The sequence below is a fragment of the Pogona vitticeps genome, chromosome 1, assembly GCF_051106095.1.
Source record: "Pogona vitticeps strain Pit_001003342236 chromosome 1, PviZW2.1, whole genome shotgun sequence".
In the NCBI taxonomy this organism is placed as follows: Eukaryota; Metazoa; Chordata; class Lepidosauria; order Squamata; family Agamidae; genus Pogona; species Pogona vitticeps.
In genome coordinates this window covers 2,669,690-2,692,816 of record NC_135783.1, presented here as the reverse complement: position 1 = coordinate 2,692,816, position 23,127 = coordinate 2,669,690, and the positions used below count along the sequence as shown (strand labels likewise).

The 23,127-nt window shown below is 48.6% G+C and overlaps 1 protein-coding gene across 6 annotated transcripts in view; it reads left to right on the top strand.

The window, feature by feature from the left end:
* Window positions 1-23,127, top strand: part of EFR3B (EFR3 homolog B) — a 109,815-nt gene that overhangs the window by 51,390 nt on the left and 35,298 nt on the right. For 4 of the 6 annotated variants that reach the window (XM_072986197.2, XM_078381436.1, XM_072986196.2 and 1 more), the window contains exons 2-3: window positions 15,889-15,965; window positions 21,377-21,504. In XM_072986197.2, the coding sequence (XP_072842298.2) occupies window positions 15,889-15,965; window positions 21,377-21,504 (205 nt within the window). Of the gene's footprint in view, window positions 1-5,286; window positions 5,375-15,888; window positions 15,966-20,535; window positions 20,839-21,376; window positions 21,505-23,127 lie in introns of those variants that run through there. The other 2 variants (XM_078381441.1, XM_078381456.1) reach the window with 2 other exon arrangements.

The following is a 23,127-nucleotide window of genomic DNA, read 5'->3' as shown; positions in this document are numbered from 1 at the left end:
TTGTTATTATTGTTCTGGTTCATCATTTCCAATTTTCTTAATTCAAACGCCATCCTTTCTTTTTCCAGAGCAATTTTCTCTCTCTCCATTCTTTCTTCTCTCTCCATTCTCTCTCTCTCTCTCTCTAATTCAAACGCCATTTTCTCTCTCTCCAATCTTTCTTCCATTTCCCTCACCCTCAGTTCATGCTGTTGGGCTAGGAGTATTTTTCTGAGCTCTGGGTTCTGCTCTCCTGTGCTGTCACCCTGCACTGAGCCAAATTCATCCTCAGAACCTTGGTCTACCTGGGGGTCTTTCACTTCACCCATTTCTGCCATTTGGCTTCGAGTCAAGGGCATAATCCCCCCCTCAGAACAGGCTGCTTTAAAAAGTCAAGCCTCAAAATAAAACGACCACTTTTTTTTTTCTCTTTTGCCTCAGAACCAGCTTTCCCTATAGATTGCTGCTGTCCTTCAGCACTACTTGCAACTGTAGCGAGTTAGAGTCTACCCCCCTCTGCTGGGCCTCTCAGCAGGCAGGCTAGATCACTGCTGTTTCACAGTTTTGCCTCAGCTTTTTCCCGCCAAAACAGGCTGCCTCAGAGCACCCTAATCTAGTCCCCAATCTGAGGTTACACGTTCTTCTACTAGTGCACCCCCCCGTGAGGTACACCTAGAAGATTACCTACGTGCTCTCAGATTGTCCCTGACTAGACCCCCCTTGCTCTGGGCACACTTGCCAAGGCTTTGCTGGACCGCTGGACAACTGGACCAGTCGTATCCCACACGCTGGACACCAATCAATGTGACAAACCCAGACCTACTGGGATCTGCCACACGTTAACTAAGCTGCCACCAACCATTCCCTATAAGAAGTCACACAGACCAGGGATGGATTTTCAACAAATAAAAGAATAAGGTTTATTTAAATACAACACACAGGGAAAATAAAATAATCAGGTGAATAAGATATAGTAACGTGGCTTAGTCTCATTCATACATGCATACAGTTTGGTTCTCACAGAACCCTTAACTTGAAGCACAGACCCTGAACCTATCAGTTCTGGCTAACCAACAGACACCTGAACCTATCAGGTTGGTACTGACACACAGTAGTACCCTGTCTGACACACAGACTCCCACACCAGCTTCTTCTTCCCAGCTGCTGCTTCTTCACATCCCAGCGTCTCCTGAACTTCACCACACAGGCTTCACATATATATACAGTACAGCCCCTCCTCCTGATGTCCCGCCTTCCACCCCCCATAGGATGGAACTTTCCCTCCAAACCCATGACAGACAGGTAACATCAGTGCTGTATGTAACAGTGACAACCCCAGACCTACTGGGATATGCCACAGTTTCACTAAGCTGCCACCAACCATTCCCTGTAAGGAGTCACACAGACCAGGAATGGATTTTTAACAAATAAAAGAACAAGGTTTATTTACATAACAGACAGGGAAAATAAAATGATCAAATGAATAAGATACAGTAACGTGGCTTAGTCTCAATCATACATACACTAGTTTGGTTCACACAGAACGCATTTAACTAAAGCACAGACCCTGAACCTGTCAGTTCTGGCTAACCCTACAGACACCTGAACCTATCAGGTTGGTACTGACTGACACACAGTAGTACCCTGTCTGACACACAGACTCCCACTCAAGCTTCTTCTCTCCCAGCTTCTCCTTCAGCTTCTCCTCCTCTAAACTTCTCCACACAGGATCCCCTTATATATACAGTACAGCCCCTCCTCCTGATGTCCCGCCTTCCACTGCCCATAGGATGGAACTTTCCCTCCAACCCATGACAGACAGGTAACATCAGTGCTGTATGTAACATATATCACCCTAATAATCTTGTGCTCTCAAGTCAATTCTGATTTACGGTGAACCCCTTTCCAGGGTTTTCCAGGTAGAGAAGACTCAGAAGTGGCTTCCCATTCCTTCCTTCTGGGAATACCATGCAGTTTGCCCAAGGCTACCCAGACGGGCCTTTCTCCCAAGGCGGCATGGTGGGAGGAATCAAACTCCTAACCTTTTACTCCGCAGCCAGATACATAACTCACGGAGTTCTCCATCTGTATTGTCGTTGTTCAGTCGTTTAGTCGTGTCCGACTCTTCGTGACCCCATGGACCAGAGCACACCAGGCCCTCCTATCTTCCACTGCCTCCCGGAGTTTGGTCAGATTCACGCTGGTTGCTTCAATGACCCTGTCCAACCATCTCATCCTCTGTCGTCCCCTTCTCCTCTTGCCTTCACTCTTTCCCAACATCAGGATCTTTTCAAGGGAGTCTTTTCTTCTCATTAGATGGCCAAAGTATTGGAGCCTCACCTTCAGGATCCGTCCTTCCAGTGAGCACTCAGGGTTGATTTCCTTTAGAATTGATAGGTTTGTTCTCCTTGCAGTCCAGGGAACTCTCAAGAGTCTCCTCCAGCACCACAATTCAAAGGCATCAATTCTTTGGCGGTCAGCCTTCTTTATGGTCCAGCTCTCACTTCCATACATCACGACAGGAAAAACCATAGCTTTGACTATTCGGACTTTTGTTGGCAAGGTGATGTCTCTGCTTTTTAAGATGCTGTCTAGGTTTGTCATCGCTTTCCTCCCAAGAAGCAGGCCTCTTTTAATTTCGTTGTCACCTGTGGACAAACTTGACTGTCCCCTCGTAGTCATGGTGGGATGTTGCCAAAAAAAAGTGGGGGGGAGCTTCAGGAAAGTACATTCACCAGGTATATATATAAAATATATATAAAATACAAAGTGCAGACAGAAAGCTTAAAATACCCATAAAAGAAGCATTGCCATCACTTTACAAAACCAAGGCCGATGTATTGCAGACGTCGGGACCCTTCTTCGGTGCTTCTGCTGGCAATGGCACAGGTGCTCGTATGATATAATTGCATATTAATTGTAATATAATTGTACATTAGTGGTGCTAATTATACCTTGCTGTTATAATAATTACACAGTACTGTTAGCATTAGGCTTCATGGCACAGCCTGGGATAGCGTATCGTAAAATTTGCCTGCGGATCTAAGAACCTGTTGCATGGGTAGATCCTGGCCCCCGATCCCACCCACCCCTTCCATCTTGGCAAACCCCGGGGAAGGGAAAAACTAAGCCCACCTTTTCCTTGGGTGTTAGCAACTGGCAGATACTTCTCTCCCGGCAACATCATCAGTTTTTGCATCCCTACAAAAGCTGCCGTCACGGAACGGCTGCCTGAGTTGTTGGCCTCCTGATGATGGAACTTGGTAAGCGCTTTCAGCTTTTCCAGGTAGAGAATCCCCAGAAGTGGTTTCCTGGCTCCTTCCTCTAGAGGGCGCCCTGGGACTGCTGTGCAGCTGGCCCAAGGCCCCCCAGGCTGGCTCTTCTCCCCGGAGGCCCCGTGGGAGGATTCGAACTCCCAACCTTAGGCTCCACAGCTAGATAGATACTGAAACTGCTGAGCTATCCAGCCAGCTCTTCCTAGGTGTAGATTTGGCAGAAAGGGGTCCACCATTCCCTTCTTCTGGGGGTTTACTCTAAGACTGTACAGCTCCCCCAAGGCCACCCAGGCTGGTTCTTTTTCCTGGAAGCATCGCGGAGGGATTCAAACTCCTAACCCAGTGGGAAATGTCTAGTCACAAGGATGTTGGTTGAGCGTGGCATTGGGAGGACACGCCTAAAACAGCCCCCCCCCGAGGGGATGATGTGCCCTGCCACCAAACAGAATGCCAGCTTGCTACGTACTTCTGCCCGCCTGTGGAGGGGATAAGGAACACGGTGGGGGCGAGGGAAGGAGAAGCACCGGAGGGGAAAACAGGCTACCTGCCATGCTTGGCTCTGGCTGCCCTTTGAGCCTTTGAATCCTGCCATGCCTTATTGGCTGCCCCCTTTTCCTCCACCGCTACCCCCTCTTTGCACCCGAAGCAGAAGGCGCGCTGCAAGCGATCAACGATGCTCTGAAGCCATAAACCCTATGATCGTCCATGTCCTTTAAAAAAAGGGAAAGCAGCCGTTCCAGGCCTTGGCGTGCCAGGGCAAATCCCATCATTCCTTGGCACCTGGGAAAACGAAAAGAAAAAGGGAAAGCCGGCGGCGCGCTCGCCTTCTGGAAATTGGCTGCTCCTCTGGCAGGGATGTTGTGTGGTGGTGGCTGCATCCCCGATGCCAGCGTGTCTCCGCGTCATTGTCTAAGAGGAGAGATGCCAATGCCCCCCTTTTTGCACTTTCCGGCTTTTCTGCCGTTCTCCATAATAGCCTCTCATCCTTCTCCCCACCACGTCTGGCGTCGCAGATTCTCCTCCTCCTCCCGTGTAGCCCCTGCTTTCTTCCTCGCTACCCCCAACAGCCTGCAAATCTGCAAGCTGGCCTTCTGTGAAGTTGCTGGGCAGAACAGCTACCAGGGGTATCTCTCGCGCATGCCGATGCCAGGCTGGTTTCTGCACCTGCCAAGGGAGGGGAAGGTGCCCTTATAGTCTTCCCTTCACTGGGCTCTTTTGCTTCACCACCCTCGACCCCCACTCGCCCCCCCCACCTGCATCCATCCCAAAAGCTGCTGAGAATTTAGCATAATGGGCCAAATCCAAAAGGGGGGGAAACCAATGAAACAAAAGAGGAAAGAAAATGTGCCCCATTAAAGACAACAATTATATTTTAATGGGAGCTTTCGTGGGTCATGCTTTACTTGCGAGGTTGGGCGTTTCATCCTGTATTTCCTTTTATTCCGTAGGTCCGAATCAGTGGACGTGATCCGCGAATGCTTGCATTGACATATAAGAGCCTTTAGGGTGCCACATGCTTCCCCCCCCTCTTCGTTTTGTATTGTTTTCTTTTGGAGATGCTTGCACAGACGAATGCGGCCACCTCTTCCCGAATTTCGTGGGGGTTCAAAAGAAAAGACAGTGAACGGTTGTTTTGAGCTGTTCTGTGCAAAACAAAACCGGGGGGGGGCTCCGTTCCAACCCCTTCTTACAAAGAAAGAGGGCCTGGCTGGTCTCCCCATGAGGAATTGCAACTCCCCCTTTCCCCCCCCACCCCGCTTGTAGGCACTTGGGCCTTGATGGGGCCGGTCCAGAAACGGAAGAGTTTGTCCCTGGGCCAAACCCCGGGGAGAATCCTTTCTCTCCAGGATGATGGCTTTGTGGTGGGGCATCCTCTCCGGCGACCGCCCCCCCCCTCTGGCCGAATGCTGTGCTGTGGGAAGCAGACCCCTGGCATGGCACAGCGTATCGCCGGCTAGGGGTGGGGCGGGCTTCCTCTGCTGCTCTGTCTTGCGCTCTCTCACTCGCTCTCGCACAAATGCACACACACACCTCGGTGGATTGAACTCTTTGTCATTGACACAAAGGGCTGGATTTTGGCAGCCGGGGGCCAGCGTCTCCTGAGCCGATGGAGGCCGCAAGTAAATGGCGTGGCAGGCAGGGAGGGAGGGAGGGTAGGGTGTGCAGGCGGCTGGCATGGGGGGTGTTTGCTTCTGTTTTTCCGCTTTCGAGGGCTCCACGGGCATCTCCCTTCATGCTTTCTCTTTTTTTCCCCAACCAGTCATGTGCAGGGGGTGCAGCCGGCGTGGCTTTGCCGGTTTGGTGCTGGTCCTTGTGTCCGAGCGCTGCTTTCTTTTCCCCTGGAGGAGGAGCGGGACCCGGTTTGGGATGCTTTCGAATCCAGGAGGCTGAGGATGGATGGAAAGGATGGGTTTCCATCTTTTTATTTTATTTTATTTTTGAGACAGGGGGCCTGATCCACTGGGAAGTTTTCCTGGGCACCCCCTGAGAAACCGAAGAGGAATGCTGGAGCCACAGTTCAGTGGGGCTCGGAAGGGGTGGGGGACAACCTTCATTGTGCTAATTGTGGTTGATGGGACTTGTAGGCCAAAATATTTGCAGGGCCAAAGATTTCTCACTTCCGTGGTTGCGCTGTCTGACTTCGCTCCCCCCCCCCCATATACACACTTCCAGTATCAAGTCACCTAGGCTTGAGAATGTTTTTGGAAGACACCTTTTTTTTTTTGCTTGCACCCAGAGACTTCGAGACTGGGTCTCTCTCGTTCCCCGTTAGGGACGAACGAGTGTACCCCTGCGCAGGTCAAGAGGGTGAGGTTCCAGAAAAAGATCCGGCACTTTCAGAAGGGTAGTAATTCTGCAAGACAGCTTGCAGACGGCACAGCTGGTCTGTCTAACATCTGGCGATATTTACCTTATGGGGTAAGATTGATCCGATCGGCGCATCCTGTCAAAGGGCAATTTAGATCACAAACCTGAGATGTAACCGTGGGGTGTGTGTGTGTGTGTTCCACTCTGCTTGTGATACCAGAGGGCTCGTTGTCTGCTCTTCTTGTGTGAATCCTACGTAGCCACATCTGTTTTGGCAAAATCATCAGTGAATCTTGTGGTCCCTTAAAGGAACACCTTTATTACTTACCGTGGGAGCTTCGGCTTAAAAGCTCCAGGATGAAATGGGTTCTGGCCCCGTGAAGTCCATCGTGTAATGAATATGATCGCTCTTAAGAGGAGAGGATATTTTGCTTGGTGGTTTTATAGGCCTAAAATGTGTCTTTTTTTCCGGTGTCTTATCACAAGATGTCCAAAATGCCAGAGGCTCGGTTTCGCCGTTTTTGCTTCTAATGAAAACTGAGGCTGGATTTAATCCAGAGCCTGTTGTGAGTTGGGTCTTCTTCACCTTCAACTGCAGGCCTGCTTTGGCACTTTCTCCTTTCGCGTTCCTCAGAAGTCTTTTTTTTTCATGCTGCTTTCTAGCCATTGGTGTCGCCTGCAGAGACAGTACCAGGATGCAACCGGGGGGCCTGACTCCTCGTGGGGCAGTCGTCTGTGCGGAGAGCCCATATAACTCAGCCTTAGATAGTGTGATTTTTCCCCCCAAGAGGCAAAAGGGCTTCAGCTGCAACTTCCGGGCTCGGAGAAACCCCTACACCAAACCTCACAGAACTGCGGACCGAAATGGACAATCTGGAAGGTCTGGAACTGGCTAGTGGGACCTGTAGTCCAGAAAGGTAACTTTTCCGGTCACTTCTGATCTTTCAAGGAGTGGCCTCTCACCTAAGCCACTCTGCTCAGATCCTGCAAACTCAAGCCAGTGGCTTCTTTTAGGGAATGACTCCATCTCACATTGGGGTCTTCCTCTTTTCCTGCTGCCTTCCGCCTTTCCAAGACTTCTGGTCTTTTCCGGAGAATCCAGCCTTCTCATGAGGTGCCCAAAGGATGACAGCTTCCATTTCCATCATTTTTATACATATATTACTTCCAGGCTTGCTCCAGGACCCTGCCCCCCTTGTTCATCTTTCAGGCAGTCCAGGGGTTTCTACAAAGCACCGTTTTCAAACGAACCAGTTTTGAACGAGGAGATCCCGTAAATTTGCGATGAATGCGCTGTCTTGAACCTGCTTTTGCCTGCAAAGCCGCACCATCTGTCTTTTTAAAATAAAACACACACAAGACACAATTGTGGTGGAGGGTTGGCTGATTTTACCGGGTGGGGTTGGGGATTTCTGTGTTGTGAGGATTAATTAGCTAATGTTTGCAAAGTGTCAGGAACACAGCAAGCATGAGATATAAGCGAGGCCTTATTATTATGCAAATTGCCAGCCACCTTCCCGAGGCTGGCATGATGCCAAAGCAGTCGTTGGGGGGGGGCTTCTTCTTCCGCATGACGATGCTGGCCCCTCTCTTCTCATCCCCCACCTCTTTTTTGCTCCCCTACTTTTCCCCCTTCATTCCTTGCAATGAAGATACGAAGCATTTTTCCCCCACCCCACTCTGCAGGGGCTACAGCGGTGTTGGCGATTTCGGGTGTGTTGTGGGTGCGAATTTGGCCTCTGCTGTGAGTTGGTGGGTGGTGAGAAATGTTGACACTGCGCTGGAAAAAAAAACCCATTAAAAATCGGGCCGGCCTGTGATGTTCGTGTGCTCAGGCTGAGGGAGAGCCTTCCAGGAGATGCTCTCTTTATTATTGGTGTGTTTTTTCGCCATCAAGTCCCCTTCAATTTAGGGCAACCCTCCGAAGGAGCCCTCTCCAACGGGTCCTGTCCTCTGCGGCCCTGTTCGGCTCTTGCAAATTCAGGCCTGTGGCTTCCTTGAGGGAGTCCGTCCCTCTCGTGTTATTGGGTCTTCTTCTTTTCCTGCTGCCTCCCACTTTTCCCAGCCTTAGGGTCTTTCCCAAAAGAATCACACCTTCTCAGAACGTGCCCAAAGCAGGACAGCCTCCGTTTATACCTTTTTGCCTCTAGAGAGGCAAAAACGTGTGGTCCTCAATGGAACCAACTTTACGTGGAAGGAGTTGTGCGCGTGGGGTCCCTCAAGGTTCAGCATCTTCCTCTTGGAGGTGCAATTCTCTGTTATATATTTGCAATATATACTTACTCTTTTATACAGTTTAAATAATACTAATCTTATTACTTTAAAGTTAAATGACATTAATCAACATTTTTATAACTTGCAAAACAATCCAGTCACTTTTATCCTTATTTACCATTAATTCATCTATAAATTACATTTTTATTTATTTCACACACACACTCACACACATTTTCTATAACATTAAAAGTTACATCTTTAATCATTTCCATCGGCCTTTCTTCCGGTCTTCTTGACAAGGCGTCGGCCACCGCATTTTGATTCCCCTTCACACTCCGCATCTCGAAATCAAAGTCTTGTAAGAGTAGGGCCCGCCTCATTAACTCGTTGTTATTCGCCCTGATAGTTCTCAACCACAGCAATGAGGAATGGTCTGTGCACAGGACAAAATCTTCCTAAATGACCTGGATGAGGGGGATTGAAGGAGCACCCGTCAGATTTGCTGATGACACCAAGCTGGGAGGAATGGCTAATCCTTTGGAAGATAGACTCCACGTTCAGAAGGATCTAGACGGACTTGAACCTTGGGCCCTATCCAGTAAGATGCAGTTCAGTGGAAGGAAAAGTAAGGTCCGTATAATGTCCATATAATGGACATTAAGGTCCATATAATGAGAAACCAGATAGAGGCGCAGGTACAGGATCGGGGGTACCTGGCTCAACAGGAGCAGCTATGAGAGGGATTTCGGGGTCCTGGTGGGCCACCACCTAAGGATGAGTCAGCTGCCAAGAAAGTCCACACAGCCCTAGGCTGCATCAAGAGGAGGATCAGCATCAAGATCACGGGAAGTGATAGTAACCCTCGATGCCGCGCTGGGGAGGCCCCACTTGGAGTGCTGTGTCCAGTTCTGGTCACCGCAACACAAAAAAAGACACCCAAGACCTTGGAAGGGGTTGCAGAGAAAGACAATAAGGGGAATGGAGGCTAAATCCTACGAAGAACGACTCAAAGAACTAGGGATGTTGAGCTTAACGAAGAGAAGACTGAGGGGAGACGTGAGAGCCATCTTCCAAGATCTGAAGGGTTGCCACAGGGAAGAGGGCATCAGTTGATTCTCCATTGCGCCTGAGGGTAGGACAAGAACCCGTGTGTGGAAACTCATCAAATAAGCAGGAATTTCCTGACAGTGAGAACCACAAAGCGGTGGAAGAGCTCGCCTCTCAGTGCGGTGGGTGCCCCATCACTGGAGGTTTTCAAGAAAATATCGGGCAGCTATCTATTCGGAATGGTATGAGGTCTCCTGTCTTGGGCCCCAGGGGGTTGGACTAGAAGACCTCCAAGGGCCCTTCCAAACCTACAATGATTCTGTGATTCTATGAGAGTTCAGGCTAGGTTTGTTTTAGGACCCACTTGTTTGTCTTCCTGGCAGTCCAGGATATCCACAAAGCATTTCTCCAGCAACACACTTCCAACGAAACCATATTTTCCCCTCGTCATCTTTCTTTACTATCCAACGTTCAGATCCATGATCCGGAATAGCAGAATGTGGATGATCTTGATCTTGGTCTCCAGTGATCCATCCTTACCTTGGATGACCTTTTCTGAGGATTCCTTCATAGCAGCCCTTCTGAGTCTTGGGTCGTCCTCTGGTTGTTGTTTTTGGACCGATTTCCCATCTTCGTCGTCTTTCTGGTTACTCTCTGGGCTGACCGTAACCCCCTCTTTCGCTTTCTCCTGGCCCCTGGACCCCAAGCGGTAAGGATGGCCGCTGTAGCCGTGGCATCGGAGAGAGACGCCTCTGTGCAAAAAACGAGAGAGAAGGGATCATTAAAACAGGGAGCGACAGCCATGGTGGAAACAATGCGGCGTGCTGATAGCTTGCTTCCCCTGTTTCTCTGCGCTATCACAGGACTAGAAGCTTGCTTTTCAAAAGGGAGGCTACCCTCACAGCCTTTGGGGCAGATTTAGGTGGTAAAGAGAGTCATAAAATTCCTTTGTTCTGCCCTAGGAGAGCCAAGCGTGCTCGGGCTTCTGCAGGACCTTTGCAGCTTAGCTGCATAAAAAAAGAAATAGGGAAGCCCGGTGCGGTGTAATGGATATTGATGGACTAGGAATCTGGAGACCAGGGTTCGAATCCCCACTAGGCCATGGAAACTCATGGGGGAAATGGACCTAGGAAAACCCCTCCTTAAATATCTCAGTAACTTTCGGCTGTTGTGGGTTTTCCGGGCTGTCGGGTCGTGTTCTTAAGGTTGTTCTTCCTAATGTTTCTCCAGTCTCTGTGGCCATGGGCATCTTCAGAGGGCAGGAGTCAGAACTCTGCCTGTGTTCTGGTGTAGTTTGTGGGATAGTGACCCCCCTTATCACAACAATACACCCATAACAAAAAAAACCCTGATCACCATAATCACCCAATCTCCTGAAAAGGACAAAAAGCTGATCCCACAGCTGTAAATACAGCGGTGCCTCGCAAATGCGATCGCACACCGACGGCCCCTGTGGCTCAAAATCGCAGAGCAAAGGTCGGTAAGCGGTTTGCGACCCGCCGATCAGCTGTTCGGCGGCTTCAAAATGGCCGCTGGAAGCCCCAGAATGGCCACGCACAGCGTTTTCGCACCCTCGTTAAGCGAGGGGAGGGCGCAAAAATGGCTGCCGGCCATCGGAGAAACATCGCTGTACGGTGAGTAAAGCTGCTATTGGAACGCATTAAACTAAGTTTAATGCGTTCCAGTGGCTTTTTTTGATCCGTACAGCGATGTTTTCACACAGCGAGGGTTAATCCGGAACGAGGCACCACTGTACTTAACTATCCCACACACTGCAATAGAACACAGAGAATCCTGAAGAGCAAACCCCATTGGGATCCAACTGTGGGTCTGACCCCCCCCCCCGCTCCGGTTCGGTGGCTTTCAAAGCGACCATTTGGGATCCGGGATCCTGCAAACTCTGCAGGAAGAACCTCGCCTTGTCACATTATAAACGGGATAAGCTGAAATGAGGGAGAAATCCAAGATAATGAGGGTATATTAAAGCAGGTTTAAGCGATCAGAAGCGGCAAGGCTGCGGGAGAAAAGAAACCAAGAATTCATTAAGAAGTTGGATTAAAGACACTTTGTGTTAACGGCAGAGGATCAATCTCTGGCTTTGGAGGAAGGCGCTGGAAGGAGGGAGGGCAGGCGAAGAAATGAAGGAGAAGCATTGTGCCCATTGATCGGGGAGAGGGGAGATAATGGAGTACGTACAGGGAGAACGAGAGGCTGGGAACCAGCCCTGGGCACAGATTCCCACTGGCTTTCCATGTGCTTCATGTTGTGTCTCATAGTGACCACGGGGACAGGAGAGATCAGTTCTCTAGAACAGGGATCCCCAACCTTTTTCATCCCGTGGACCGGCTGGGGAAGGCGGGGCACCCCCTGCGCTCGTGCGCATACGTGAATAAGCTCACACACTCTCTTGCACAAATGAGTGCATGCCCATGCGCATGTGCAAATGACAGTGTGGCGTTTGTGCGAGCACAAGTGCACTCATGCGCATGCGCAAATGGCAGCACGGTGCTTGTGCAGGCGCACTCACGCTCATGCACAAACGGCAGTGTGGTGCTTGTCTGGGTGTGCTTACGCTCATGCACAAATGGTGGTGCAGCACTTGCACAGGCATGCTGGAGCACACGCATGTGTGAATCAGCTGTGGGGGTGAGTGCGCGTGCGGGGGGGGCGGGGCGGAAGGTCTGTCTCCACAGCCCAGTCTGACTCAGGCCACGGACCGGCCCCGGCCCACAGACCAGGAGTTGGGGACTTCTGTTCTAGAAGGCCTAGGAGCAGGGTGCAGGTTCGGTCTTAATTTAATTTAATTTTACTTTTTTATTTGAAATATTTTTACCCCAGCTTTCTCCTTAAAAAGGGACTCACGCAGACTAAAGCTCATGTACTGCCCCATAATGCTTAAAGCACTCTCTGGGCGGTTTACAGTTTAATTAGGCAGGCTACCCATTGCCCACCCCCACCCTGAGGTGGCTACAGTGGTACCTTGCTAGACGATTACCTTGCAAAATGGTTTATTCGCTAGACGATGAGTTTTTGCGATTGCTATAGCGCTTCGCAAAACAGTGTTTCCTATGGGCGATTTTCGCTGGACAATGTTTCTGTCTGTGCTTCGCAAGATGGTTTTTTGGGACTGTTTTTCGCACGATTTTGACAGCTGAGTCTGCGCTTCGCAAAACGGGTGTTTTCTGAACCATTTTTTGCAAGACAGCGATTTTGACAGCTAATCCGTGCTTCGCAAAATGGTTTTCCTATGGGTGATTTTCGCAAAACGACAACGATTTTTCCCCATTGGAATGCATTAAATGGATTTCAATGCATTCCAATGGGGAACCGCATTTCGCAAGACAATGTTTTCACAAAACAGCGATTTTCGCATAACGAATTAACATAGTCTTGCTGGGCACACTGTACTCAGTTTACTGAACTCAGAAGGATGGTTTGTGGCTGAGTCAGTCTTGAGCCCATCCAGATCAAACGTGGGTCGTGAGCAGAGTCTTGACTGCATTACTGTTGTCGAACGCAGACTACCCTGCTTCCATCTCCTTGAGGAAAGTGCAGACTGGAATCGAGTCACCCTTTGACTTTCCTGCTGCCCACCCGAGGACGCTGACGTGGTTCTCGACTCACAGAAAGCACAAGTCGAAGTACGTTTGGAAATACTTAGATGTGGGTGTAATAATTAAGGGTGGCCTTCATACTGTAGTATGTGTGCGAAAATTTGTGGAGCCCTAGGCTGCTGGTCACATTCACCGTATAGTGGCACCATCAGCCTTCCCATCCAGGCACTTCCAGATGTTTGGGACTACAATCCCCCTCCTTCCCAACCAACACAGGGATGAGGGAAGTGATAGTCCTGCACAACTGGCAAGGGCCTGGTCAGGGAAGTCTGGATTACATGAATTGCAAACTTCTCCCCTGTTCTCTAGCAGAGGCCTATGCGAATTCTGCCTTGACCGCAGAGCTCAGAAATGGCATCTAGGATGTCGCACTAGGATGCTTTGCAGGTATATGGCATCTTCTCAAAATGCACATCCAACAGGAGTCTGTCCTCTGGATGCTAGGCTTTGCGGCTCACTTGCCTTCCAAATGAGGAGCAAAGGGAAGAATACGCCTAGCACGTTTTCTACAGAGGTGCTCCCTCAAGTCATGGACGTCATCTGTTTCTCACAGCAGGGGCTTGTTTTTCCTTACCTCTCTGAATCTTGCTTGTTTTGGGATTCAGCCTTTGGCAAGCAACCTAGACTTAATTTTGCAAGTATATGAAGCACGGCGCTCTAAGAAAATTCCACTGCAGAAGGGAAAGTTTATTTCAGAGGCTTCCTTGTGGAGGGAGCGTTGAAATAAGTGGCAAACACTTTTGGAAAAAGAAAATGGTTCTTGAGATGGTCTTCTCTCGTTCTCCGTCTTTGATTTCTTCATGTCTTCAGCGGTGAAACACGACTGGGGTGGTCCTCCCTTCTGCAATTTATCCCAAATTCCAGGAAACGAAGCTAGGTTGACAGCATAGAAACCCACAGACACCCCCAAGCCAAATGCTGATCTTCAGAGAGCGAGCGAGGGGGCTTTCCTGTCTGTTACCCCACAGTCAAGAGGGTCTGCAGAGGTGCTGGCAGGCAATGTATTCTCTCTCTTTTTTTTCCAAACAGAAGATTTAAAAACATAGATAAATAGCACTGTGCACATTTATACAGTAAGCATAAAGTGTAAGAATCTCTAATCGTTGAACAATAAACAAAGATAATCTGAATGCAAAAAAAGAAAGAAAAGGCAAAGCTCAACATAAAAGCAATCTTGTACATTGGAATAATTTTTCTGATGAGATCCTATTTATGACATCCCACTTTTTATTCATTTTCTGTTCCTTTACTGTGGGATTTTTACTTTCCACCAATTATAAAATAAATTCCAGCTTCAATTAAAAAAAGATTGATCTTCTTGTCCCCTTAGCCTCTTAGTCAATCTATCCACTTCTGGACTTTCCAATATATATTTTTATAATCCTTTGTTGGATTTTCGTCTTTCCAAACCTGTGCCCATAATAACCGAGCTGCTGTCAAAGCATGTGTTAAAGAATAGCTTTGTCTGTCTAGAGTATTTGGCAGTAATCCGAACAAAAATATTTCCGATTTCAGTTCTGTTTCCTGTTTTGACATTGGCTTCATCCACATGTGGATTTTAGCCCAATAATTTTTTGCTTTATCAAAGTGTCTTCTCTTAATATATAGTCTGGGGAGTCGAATGGGAGCGTGGAAACCAAGTTCTTGATCAAGAGAGCGGCATGTCTTGGCTTCTTTTTCTTTCTTCTCTATTTCTCCAGTGGTACCGCGGATCGGTTTCCAACTGCGGTTTTGTGTTTCCCAAATTCATGGGGGCATGGTTTATTCATTCATTCATTCATTCATTCATTCATTCATTCATTCATTCATTCATTCATTCATTCATTCATTTATTGCATTTATATGCTGCCCATCTAGACATAGTTTGTTGTTGTTGTTGTTGTTGTTGTTGTTGTTGTTGTTGTTGTTGTTGTTGTTGTTGTTGTTGTTGTTGTTGTTGTTGTTGTTGTTGTTGTGTTTTATTTTATTTTATTTTATTTTGTTGTGTTTTGTTTTTGTGCAATGGCATCCAGGAAAAAACTCAACCTCCCTAGATATAGGGTCTTGTAGCAGAAAGGTTATTGGGGTCCTTGAAAGACACACAGAGAGAAAGAGAGAGAGAGAATACATAAACTATTAGCAGGGATTGGAATTTAAGTCACGGGTCTTGCTGTCAAGTCAGACTTGAATTTATTTATTATTTATTTATTTAATTTATATGCCGCCCACACTACCAAAGTGACTCAACTTGGACTTTTTTTTAAATCATGATTCGAACTCGACACGTGATTCGGAACTTACCCACCCCTCCCTTTTTTTCTGGGGGGAAAAAGTTGTTTTTAATAGGGACTCACGCTCGGTACTTGGTACCAAAGACTCAGGAGTCTCGGACTTGCCAATATTTTGGACTGCTAGGGGAAAAATTCGGGGGGGGGGGGAATGGAAGCCAACGTTCGTCCGCTTCAAATTCTGTTTGGCTGTCGTGCACCGACCGGCGGTGTCTGAGCATCTGGTGGTGCGGGAGAGTCCTCCACGGGGATCCGATTGGTCTCGTTGAACCTGGCTGAGGGACCATTGGAATTGTAGTGTTGACAACACATCTGGGTGTGGCCCAGAGGGTGTCAAGGCTGGTTTAATGTGTCGGGGTGTGTGTGTGTCAGGGAACGGATCCGGTGCTGGAGAAGAGAGTTCTTTCCACTTCCACTTAGGGGCAGCGACGGCTGTTCATTTGTCACACGTTATTTCAAGGCCTGGATTTTGACGAGGTGATGCTTTTAAAAACCACAGACAATAAGGAGTCTCTGGTGGTTACCTTAAAAGTCAGCAGGTTTGGTTTAGGCAGAAGGGGGAGAGTCCAGGAACCTCTGTGCCAAATAACGTCCGTTTCAAGGAGACACAAGATGCCCGGATCAAGCGAATCCTGTACATCGGATGCAATTGTTAATTAAGGCTTTCCTTTTCTGTTCCAGGCGTGTGCGGTTGCTGCGGAGCTCTGCGGCCCCGTTACAAAAGGCTCGTGGACAATATTTTCCCCGAGGATCCGGAGGTAATTGTGTGTGATCCCCTTCTGCACCAGTTTACAAATAAAAAAATATAGTGGTGTTTAGCATAACTGGAGGGCGGTTTCTGCTAATCCTCTTCCGCGTTTGTCTGATCCCTCTTTGAAAATCGCTGTTTGCAGTGGCACAGGGATTTCCATGTGGCGGAGAGTTCCGCAGTGCAGCTTTCCTGCAGTAGTGTAAAGACTTCCGCTCTGGGGGTGTTGAGGTTCAAAACTCCCCCACTTCTAGCAGAAATTGCTCGTCCAGAGGCTCTAAGCCAGGAAGCCTTTTTATTTTCTGTTTCTCTCACCCGCTCCAGGGGATCTCTCACTGTGGCTCATTTCCTGCCTCTTTCTTTCCCCCTGAACTCCTATCCTGTCCCAAACAACTTCCTTCTTCCGTCTCTACTGTCTTTTACCTTGACCGTTCCCCCTAGATCCAGTTCCTCCAGTTTATTTCTAAAATTCCAGTTCAGATGATTATTGAGGTCCAGCAGGGTGTAGTGGATTGAGTCTCAACCAAGTACTCTGGAGTCCTGGATTCAAATCCTCGCTCGGCTGTGAAAACTGACAGGGAAGGGAAATGACCACTCCTTAAATATTTTGTATACCTCGGAAGCCTTATGGGGTGGCTGTTACGTCAGAAGCAAGAACGGTCTCTTATAACTGGAGCTCAGAACTGGAAAAGATCTCACACCCTGCGTGGCAGCCCCCGTGGCTGGCCTTCCAGCCCCCACCACACGGCAGAAGAAGCCTAGGCGGTGGATCAGGAACCCTGTGGAAGGAACAGCTCCTTTTGACACGCCTCGGCATCCAAATCCCCTGCCTCTCCGGAGAGCTCATGTGTGGAAAGGGAAATCATTTCTAAGTACGGTGGGACCCCCATATCTGCTGATTCACTTATCCACAGTCTGAAAAATATATTAGAAGAAAAATCCCAAAAATAGATAGACTGTATTTCTAAAGATGAACGTACCAGAACTGGCTACTAGAGGGAGTCAAGAAATCATACTGTGCACACTATTCAAATAGTGTTTCCTGTAATCTGCATCTCCTTCACGGATGGCTGCCTTGTCGTGGCGAAGGGGTTTGAGTCATTCAGAGAAGCTACGGGCTGTGCCGTGCAGGGACACCCAAGACGGACAGGACATAGTGGAGAGTTCCGACTAAACGCAATCCACCTGGAGTAGGAACTGGCAACGCCACTCCAGTATCTTTGCCAAGAAAACCCCATGGACAGAAACAAAAGGATAAAAGATATGACGCTGGAAGATGGGACCCTCAGGTCAAAAGACGTCCAACATGCTACTGAGGAAGAGTGGAGGACAAGTACAAGTAGCTCCAGAGCTAATGAAGTGGTTGGGCCAAAGCCGAAAGGACGCTCAGCTGTGGACGTGCCTGGAAGTGGAAGGAAAGTCCGATGTTGCAAAGAAAAAAATACTGCATAGGAACCTGGAATGTAAGATCTATGAACCTTGGGAAGCTGGAGGTGGTTAAACAGGAGTTGGCAAGAATAAACTTTGACATCCTGGGCGTCAGTGAACTAAAATGGACGGGAATGGGCGAATTCAATTCAGATGATTATCATATCTACTATTGTGGGCAAGAATCCCGTAGAAGGAATGGAGTAGCCCTTGTAGTCAACAAAAGAGTGGGAAAAGCTGTAATGGGATACAATCTCAAAAATGATAGAATGATGTCAATACGAATCCAAGGCAGACCTTTCAACATCACAATAATCCAAGTTTATGCACCACCCACCGATGGTGAAGAGGCTGAAATTGAACAATTTTATGAAGATTTACAACACCTTCTAGAACTAACACCAAAGAAAGATGTTCTTCTCATTCTAGGGGATTGAAATGCTAAAGTGGGGAGTCAAGAGATAAAAGGAACAACAGGGAAGTTTGGCCTTGGAGTTCAAAACGAAGCAGGACAAAGGCTAATAGAGTTTTGTCAAGAGAATAAGCTGGTCATCACAAACACTCTTTTCCAACAACACAAGAGGCGACTCTATACATGGAAATCACCAGATGGGCAATATCGAAATCAGATTGATTATATTCTCTGCAGCCAAAGATGGAGAAGCTCTATACAGTCAGCAAAAACAAGACCTGGAGCTGACTGTGGCTCTGATCATCAGCTTCTCATAGCAAAATTCAAGCTTAGACTGAAGAGAGTAGGAAAAACCACTGGGCCACTCAGGTATAATCTAAACCAAATCCCCTATGAGTACACAGTGGAAGTAAAGAACAGATTTAAGGAACTCGATTTGGTGGACAGAGTGCCTGAAGAACTTTGCACAGAGGCTCGTAACATTGTCCAGGAGGCAGCAACAAAAACCATCCCAAAGAAAAGGAAAGGCAAGAAAGCAAAGTGGCTGTCCAACGAGGCCTTAGAAATAGCAGAGAGGAGAAGGGAAGCAAAATGCAAGGGAGATAGGGAAAGCTACAGAAAATTGAATGCAGACTTCCAAAGAATAGCAAGGAGAGAGAAGAGGGCCTTCTTAAATGAACAATGCAAAGAAATAGAGGAAGATAACAGAAAAGGAAAGACCAGAGATCTGTTCAGGAAAATTGGAGATATTAGAGGAACATTTTGTGCAAAGATGGACATGATAAAGGACAAAAATGGAAGGGACCTAACAGAAGCAGAAGACGTCAAGAAGAGGTGGCAAGAATACACAGAGGAATTATACCAGAAAGATTTGGATATCCTGGACAACCCAGAGAATGTAGTTGCTGACCTTGAGCCAGACATCCTGGAGAGCGAAGTCAAGTGGGCCTTAGAAAGCCTGGCTAACAACAAGGCCAGTGGAGGTGATGGCATTCCAGTGGAACTATTTAAAATCTTAAAAGATGATGCTGTTAAGGTGCTACACTCAATATGCCAACAAAACTGGAGAACTCAGCAGTGGCCAGAGGATTGGAAAAGATCAGTCTACATCCCAATCCCAAAGAAGGGCAGTGCCAAAGAATGCTCCAACTACTGTACAATTACACTCATTTCATACGCTAGCAAGGTTATGCTCAAAATCCTACAAGGTAGGATTCACCAGTATGTGGACCGAGAACTCCCAGAAGTACAAGCTGGATTTTGAAGGGTCTGAGGAACTAGAGACCCAAATTGCTAATAAGTGCTAACAGGAACTTTTTAATTTCGTGACTGCTGTCACCATCTGCAGTGATCCCATAATGTCCTGGCAAATAGAAGGGGAAAATATGGAGGCAGTGACAGATTTCACCTTCTTGGGCTCCATGATCCCTGCAGATAGTGACAGCAGCTACGAAATTAAAAGACACCTGCTTCTTTGGAGGAAAGTGATGACAAACCTAGGCAGCATCTTAAAAAGCAGAGGCATCACCTTGCTGACAAAAGTCTGCATAGTCAAAGCTACGGTTTTTCCAGTCGCAATGTATAGAGGTGAGAGCCGGACCATAAAGAAGGCCGACCGCTGAAGAATTGATGCTTTTGAATTGTGGTGCTGGAGGAGGCTCTTGAGTGTCCCCTGGACTGCAAGGAGAACAAATCTATCCATTTTGAAGGAAATCAACCCCGAGTGCTCCCTGGAAGGACAGATCCTGAAGCAGAGGCTCCAATCCTTTGGCCATCTCATGAGAAGAGAAGACGCCCTGGACAAGACCCTGATGTTGGGAAAGGGTGAAGGCAAGAGGAGAAGGGGACGACCGAGGACGAGATGGATGGACAGGGTCACCGAAGCGACCAGCATGACTTTGACCCAACTCTGGGAGGCAGTGGAAGACAGGAGGGCCTGGCATGCTCTGGTCCATGGGGTCATGAAGAGTCGGACACAACGTGACGACTAAACAACAATAATCTGCATCCATGGGGTGGGTAGGACTTGGCATTGATTCCCTTTGGATATGGGGTCCTCCTGTACTTGATGTCATCGTTGTGTCCCAGCAAGTGGCCTTGGACTTAATGGCGACCCCATGAATGAGCCATCTCCCAAATGTCCTGTCCTCAGCAGCCCTGCTCCGCGCTTGCCAAACTTCAGCCTGTGGCTTCCTTGAGGGGGTCAGTGCATCCCCTATGGAGTCTTCCTCTTTCCCAGCTGCCCTCCCCCTTTCTCAGCAACGGGGGTCTTTTCCTGAGCCTCCTGCCTTCTCAGGACGAGACTCCTTTGCAGCACGTTGGCCTCCAGAAATGAAACCTCGGAAATGGCTTCTGTTCTGGAGGATGTCGGTGAGTGGGCAGAGCCCCTGCAGCTTTAGCGGGTTGTTCCCAAATTAGACCACCTCTGCCCACAAAGGGGAAGGGGGTGCTTATGCCAGGCAGCAACGTGTCATTCTCCCCACGTTTCCAAGCGAGATGCCAAACGCCGGAAAGAAGAGGCGGAGGCGACGGTGATCTCACGGAGCCAAGAAAGCACTTCTTTGACAGGAGCTGTGCTTTCGAAGCTTGACAGATGGTTGGGAGCAACGTGGAGCTCTTGGCCCAGCGTGGGTCCAGGTACCCCCCCCCTTTACTCCCCCTCCCTCTCCAGTTTGCTTTGAGCGGTTCCTTCCACATGGGTCCCAAACTGCTTCTTCTGTCTCCTACGCCGGCTGATCAGGGTTGGAAGGCCAGGAACAGCCGCTGCCGTGCAGGGCTTCAGGATTGAGGCAGAAATTCCTCCAGGAAGCATCCGCCTGACGGCACACCCTTCACAGCGTGCAAAGCGAAACGGTGGCGTTGACTGCCGGAAAATGCAGCCGTGGCTGCCGACGGGGTGGGGATTTGAACCCAGGACTCCTGACCTGCCTGGCACTTGGAAAGATGGAGGCAACATTTCCTCACAAACCAAAGAATAGCTCTGATGATGCTGAGTGAGACTCAGAAGGCAGTTCGCAACCAGGAACATCATCCTGTCCGACAAGTGAGGGAATCTGAAATAGGGAGCTTTTATTGGGGGGGGGGTTCTGGGCCTTAGCTGGTCCAGCCACAGGCTCATCAAGAAGCTTCCCCCCCCCCCCACTTATTCCTTTTAATTTCATGGGTGATGATCAGCCTCCCTCCTGCAGGCTTGATTCCGTACAGAGGGACGGCCCATCCTGCCTGCAGACGTCTACTCTTATCTCCAATCCTTGATCGGAGATAAGAGGCTACTTAAAATTCAGGAAGGGATTGCATGCAAGTGAGCTCTGGTTTATAGCCAGGAAAAAAACACGGAAGGGGAGGCAGGCAATGCTTTAGATGCTTGGTAAGGAATCGCCCTGAGGAGAGAAGGTCATGTCTGAGCCCCATCCACGGGTCTTTGGCTCCACCCTTGGCTGGGATTTGGCCCTTGGCCTGCTCAGCTTTTCTCATCCCATTCCTACGGGTCATTCCCGTGGTCAGAGAGAGCCACAGGGCCTCCCACAGGCAGTGGGTTCAAGACTCAAGGGAGAGGTTCACCCTTCTTGTCTTTCTTCCAGGACGGGCTGGTGAAGACCAACATGGAGAAGCTGACCTTCTACGCCCTCTCGGCCCCTGAGAAGCTGGACCGCATCGGCGCCTACCTCTCCGAAAAGCTCATCAGAGATGTGAGCAGGCACCGATATGGGTAAGGGATGCGTTAACGGGGAGGATCAGAAACAAACAGCTCAGTGGAACCCCTTCCTGAAGTCTTTCCCCTGGCCTTTGCCTCACACCTTGATCTCCCTTATCACATCCTCTTTTCATCCTCTGCGTATGGAATGCTAGTTGTTTCCTGCTCAAAAGCTGTGAACCACCCTGGCCTAGCTGGAAATTAACCTGTATAACCCAGTATATATAACCCAGTAGAGATACCAAGGATTAAAGCTGGAACTTTCTGTTGGGAGTTCTTTCAACCTCGTAGGTTGCCTTTCGTAAGTGGGGCTAGGAGGGACCTTTCTAGAAGCTGGGGTGACGCTCAATCAATCCAGCAGTAACCAGATGTTTCTTCCCAGTCTCTGGTGTCAAAGACAGCCACGCCTCTCTGCTTAAGTGTCTTTTCTCCTCTCTTTTAGTCAGTCCGTTAGCAAGCAGTATGCAGTGATGTGAATGTAGTCAAAGGCTACACGAAATTAGACAGCAGCCACGAAATTAAGAGGTGACTGCTTCTTGGGAGGAAAGTGATGACAAACCTAGACAGCATCTTAAAAAGCAGAGACATCACCTTAAAAGGACATCACCTAAAAAGCAGAGACATTGCCAACAAAGGTCTGCATTGTCAAAGCTATGGTTTTTCCAGTAGAGATGAATGGAAGCGAGAGCTGGACCATAAAGAAGGCTGACCACCGAAGAATTGATGCTTTTGAATTGTGGTGTTGGAGGAGACCCTTGAGAGTCCCCTGGACTGCAAAGAGAACAAACCTATCCACTTTGAAGGAAATCAACCCTGAGTGCTCCCTGAAAGGACAGATCCTGAAGCTGAGGCTCCAATACTTTGGCCATCTCATGAGAAGAGAAGACTCCCTGGAAAAGACCTTGATGTTGGGAAAGAGTGAAGGCAAGAGGAGAAGTTGATAACGGAGGACGAGATGGATGGACAATGTCATCGAAGTGATCAACATGAATTTGACCAAACTTCGGGAGTCAGTGGAAGACAGGCCTGGTGTGCTCTGGTCCATGGGGTCACGAAGAAGAGTCAGACACGACTTAACGATTAAACAACAAGTCTACAGGAGTTTGCTGGAAACAGGCGTGAGTCTGTTGAGGCCTGTTGCTGAAAATCAGTCATGTTTGTTCTTAGTTTGCTGTAGATCTGTGGATCTGGGAGTAAATGAAACCTTCTCTTCTTTCTATGACTAATGCCTTAGAGTTAGTTATACATACTGTAAGTGCCAGTTAATGAGGGGGAAGAAAAGGGGGGTGGTCTACTCTGGGCAAGGTGAAGCTCGTTCTGCTCTGTGAACTCCGACACTTTGGCTGTGCAGCTAGAGAAGTTTAGCCAAAATCAAAACTCTGCGATGCTTTCTCCATGCAGATCATACATTCCTTCACTGAACCACAGTTGCTCGTTCTTGGTGGTCTTCGGGAATGGCCCATCAAAAGGGGACGCCACAGAGAAAGCTCCCACGTCACCATGAACTCCCTCAAAAGCCATGTATCTGGTGGTGTCCCATCTCAGCCACAGAGTTTGGGAGAGCGTCTCTCTCTCTCTCTCTTCATCTCCAGCTCTCCAAAGCCGAGGTGGTGTCCTTTAATTCCAGCTGTGTTCAGC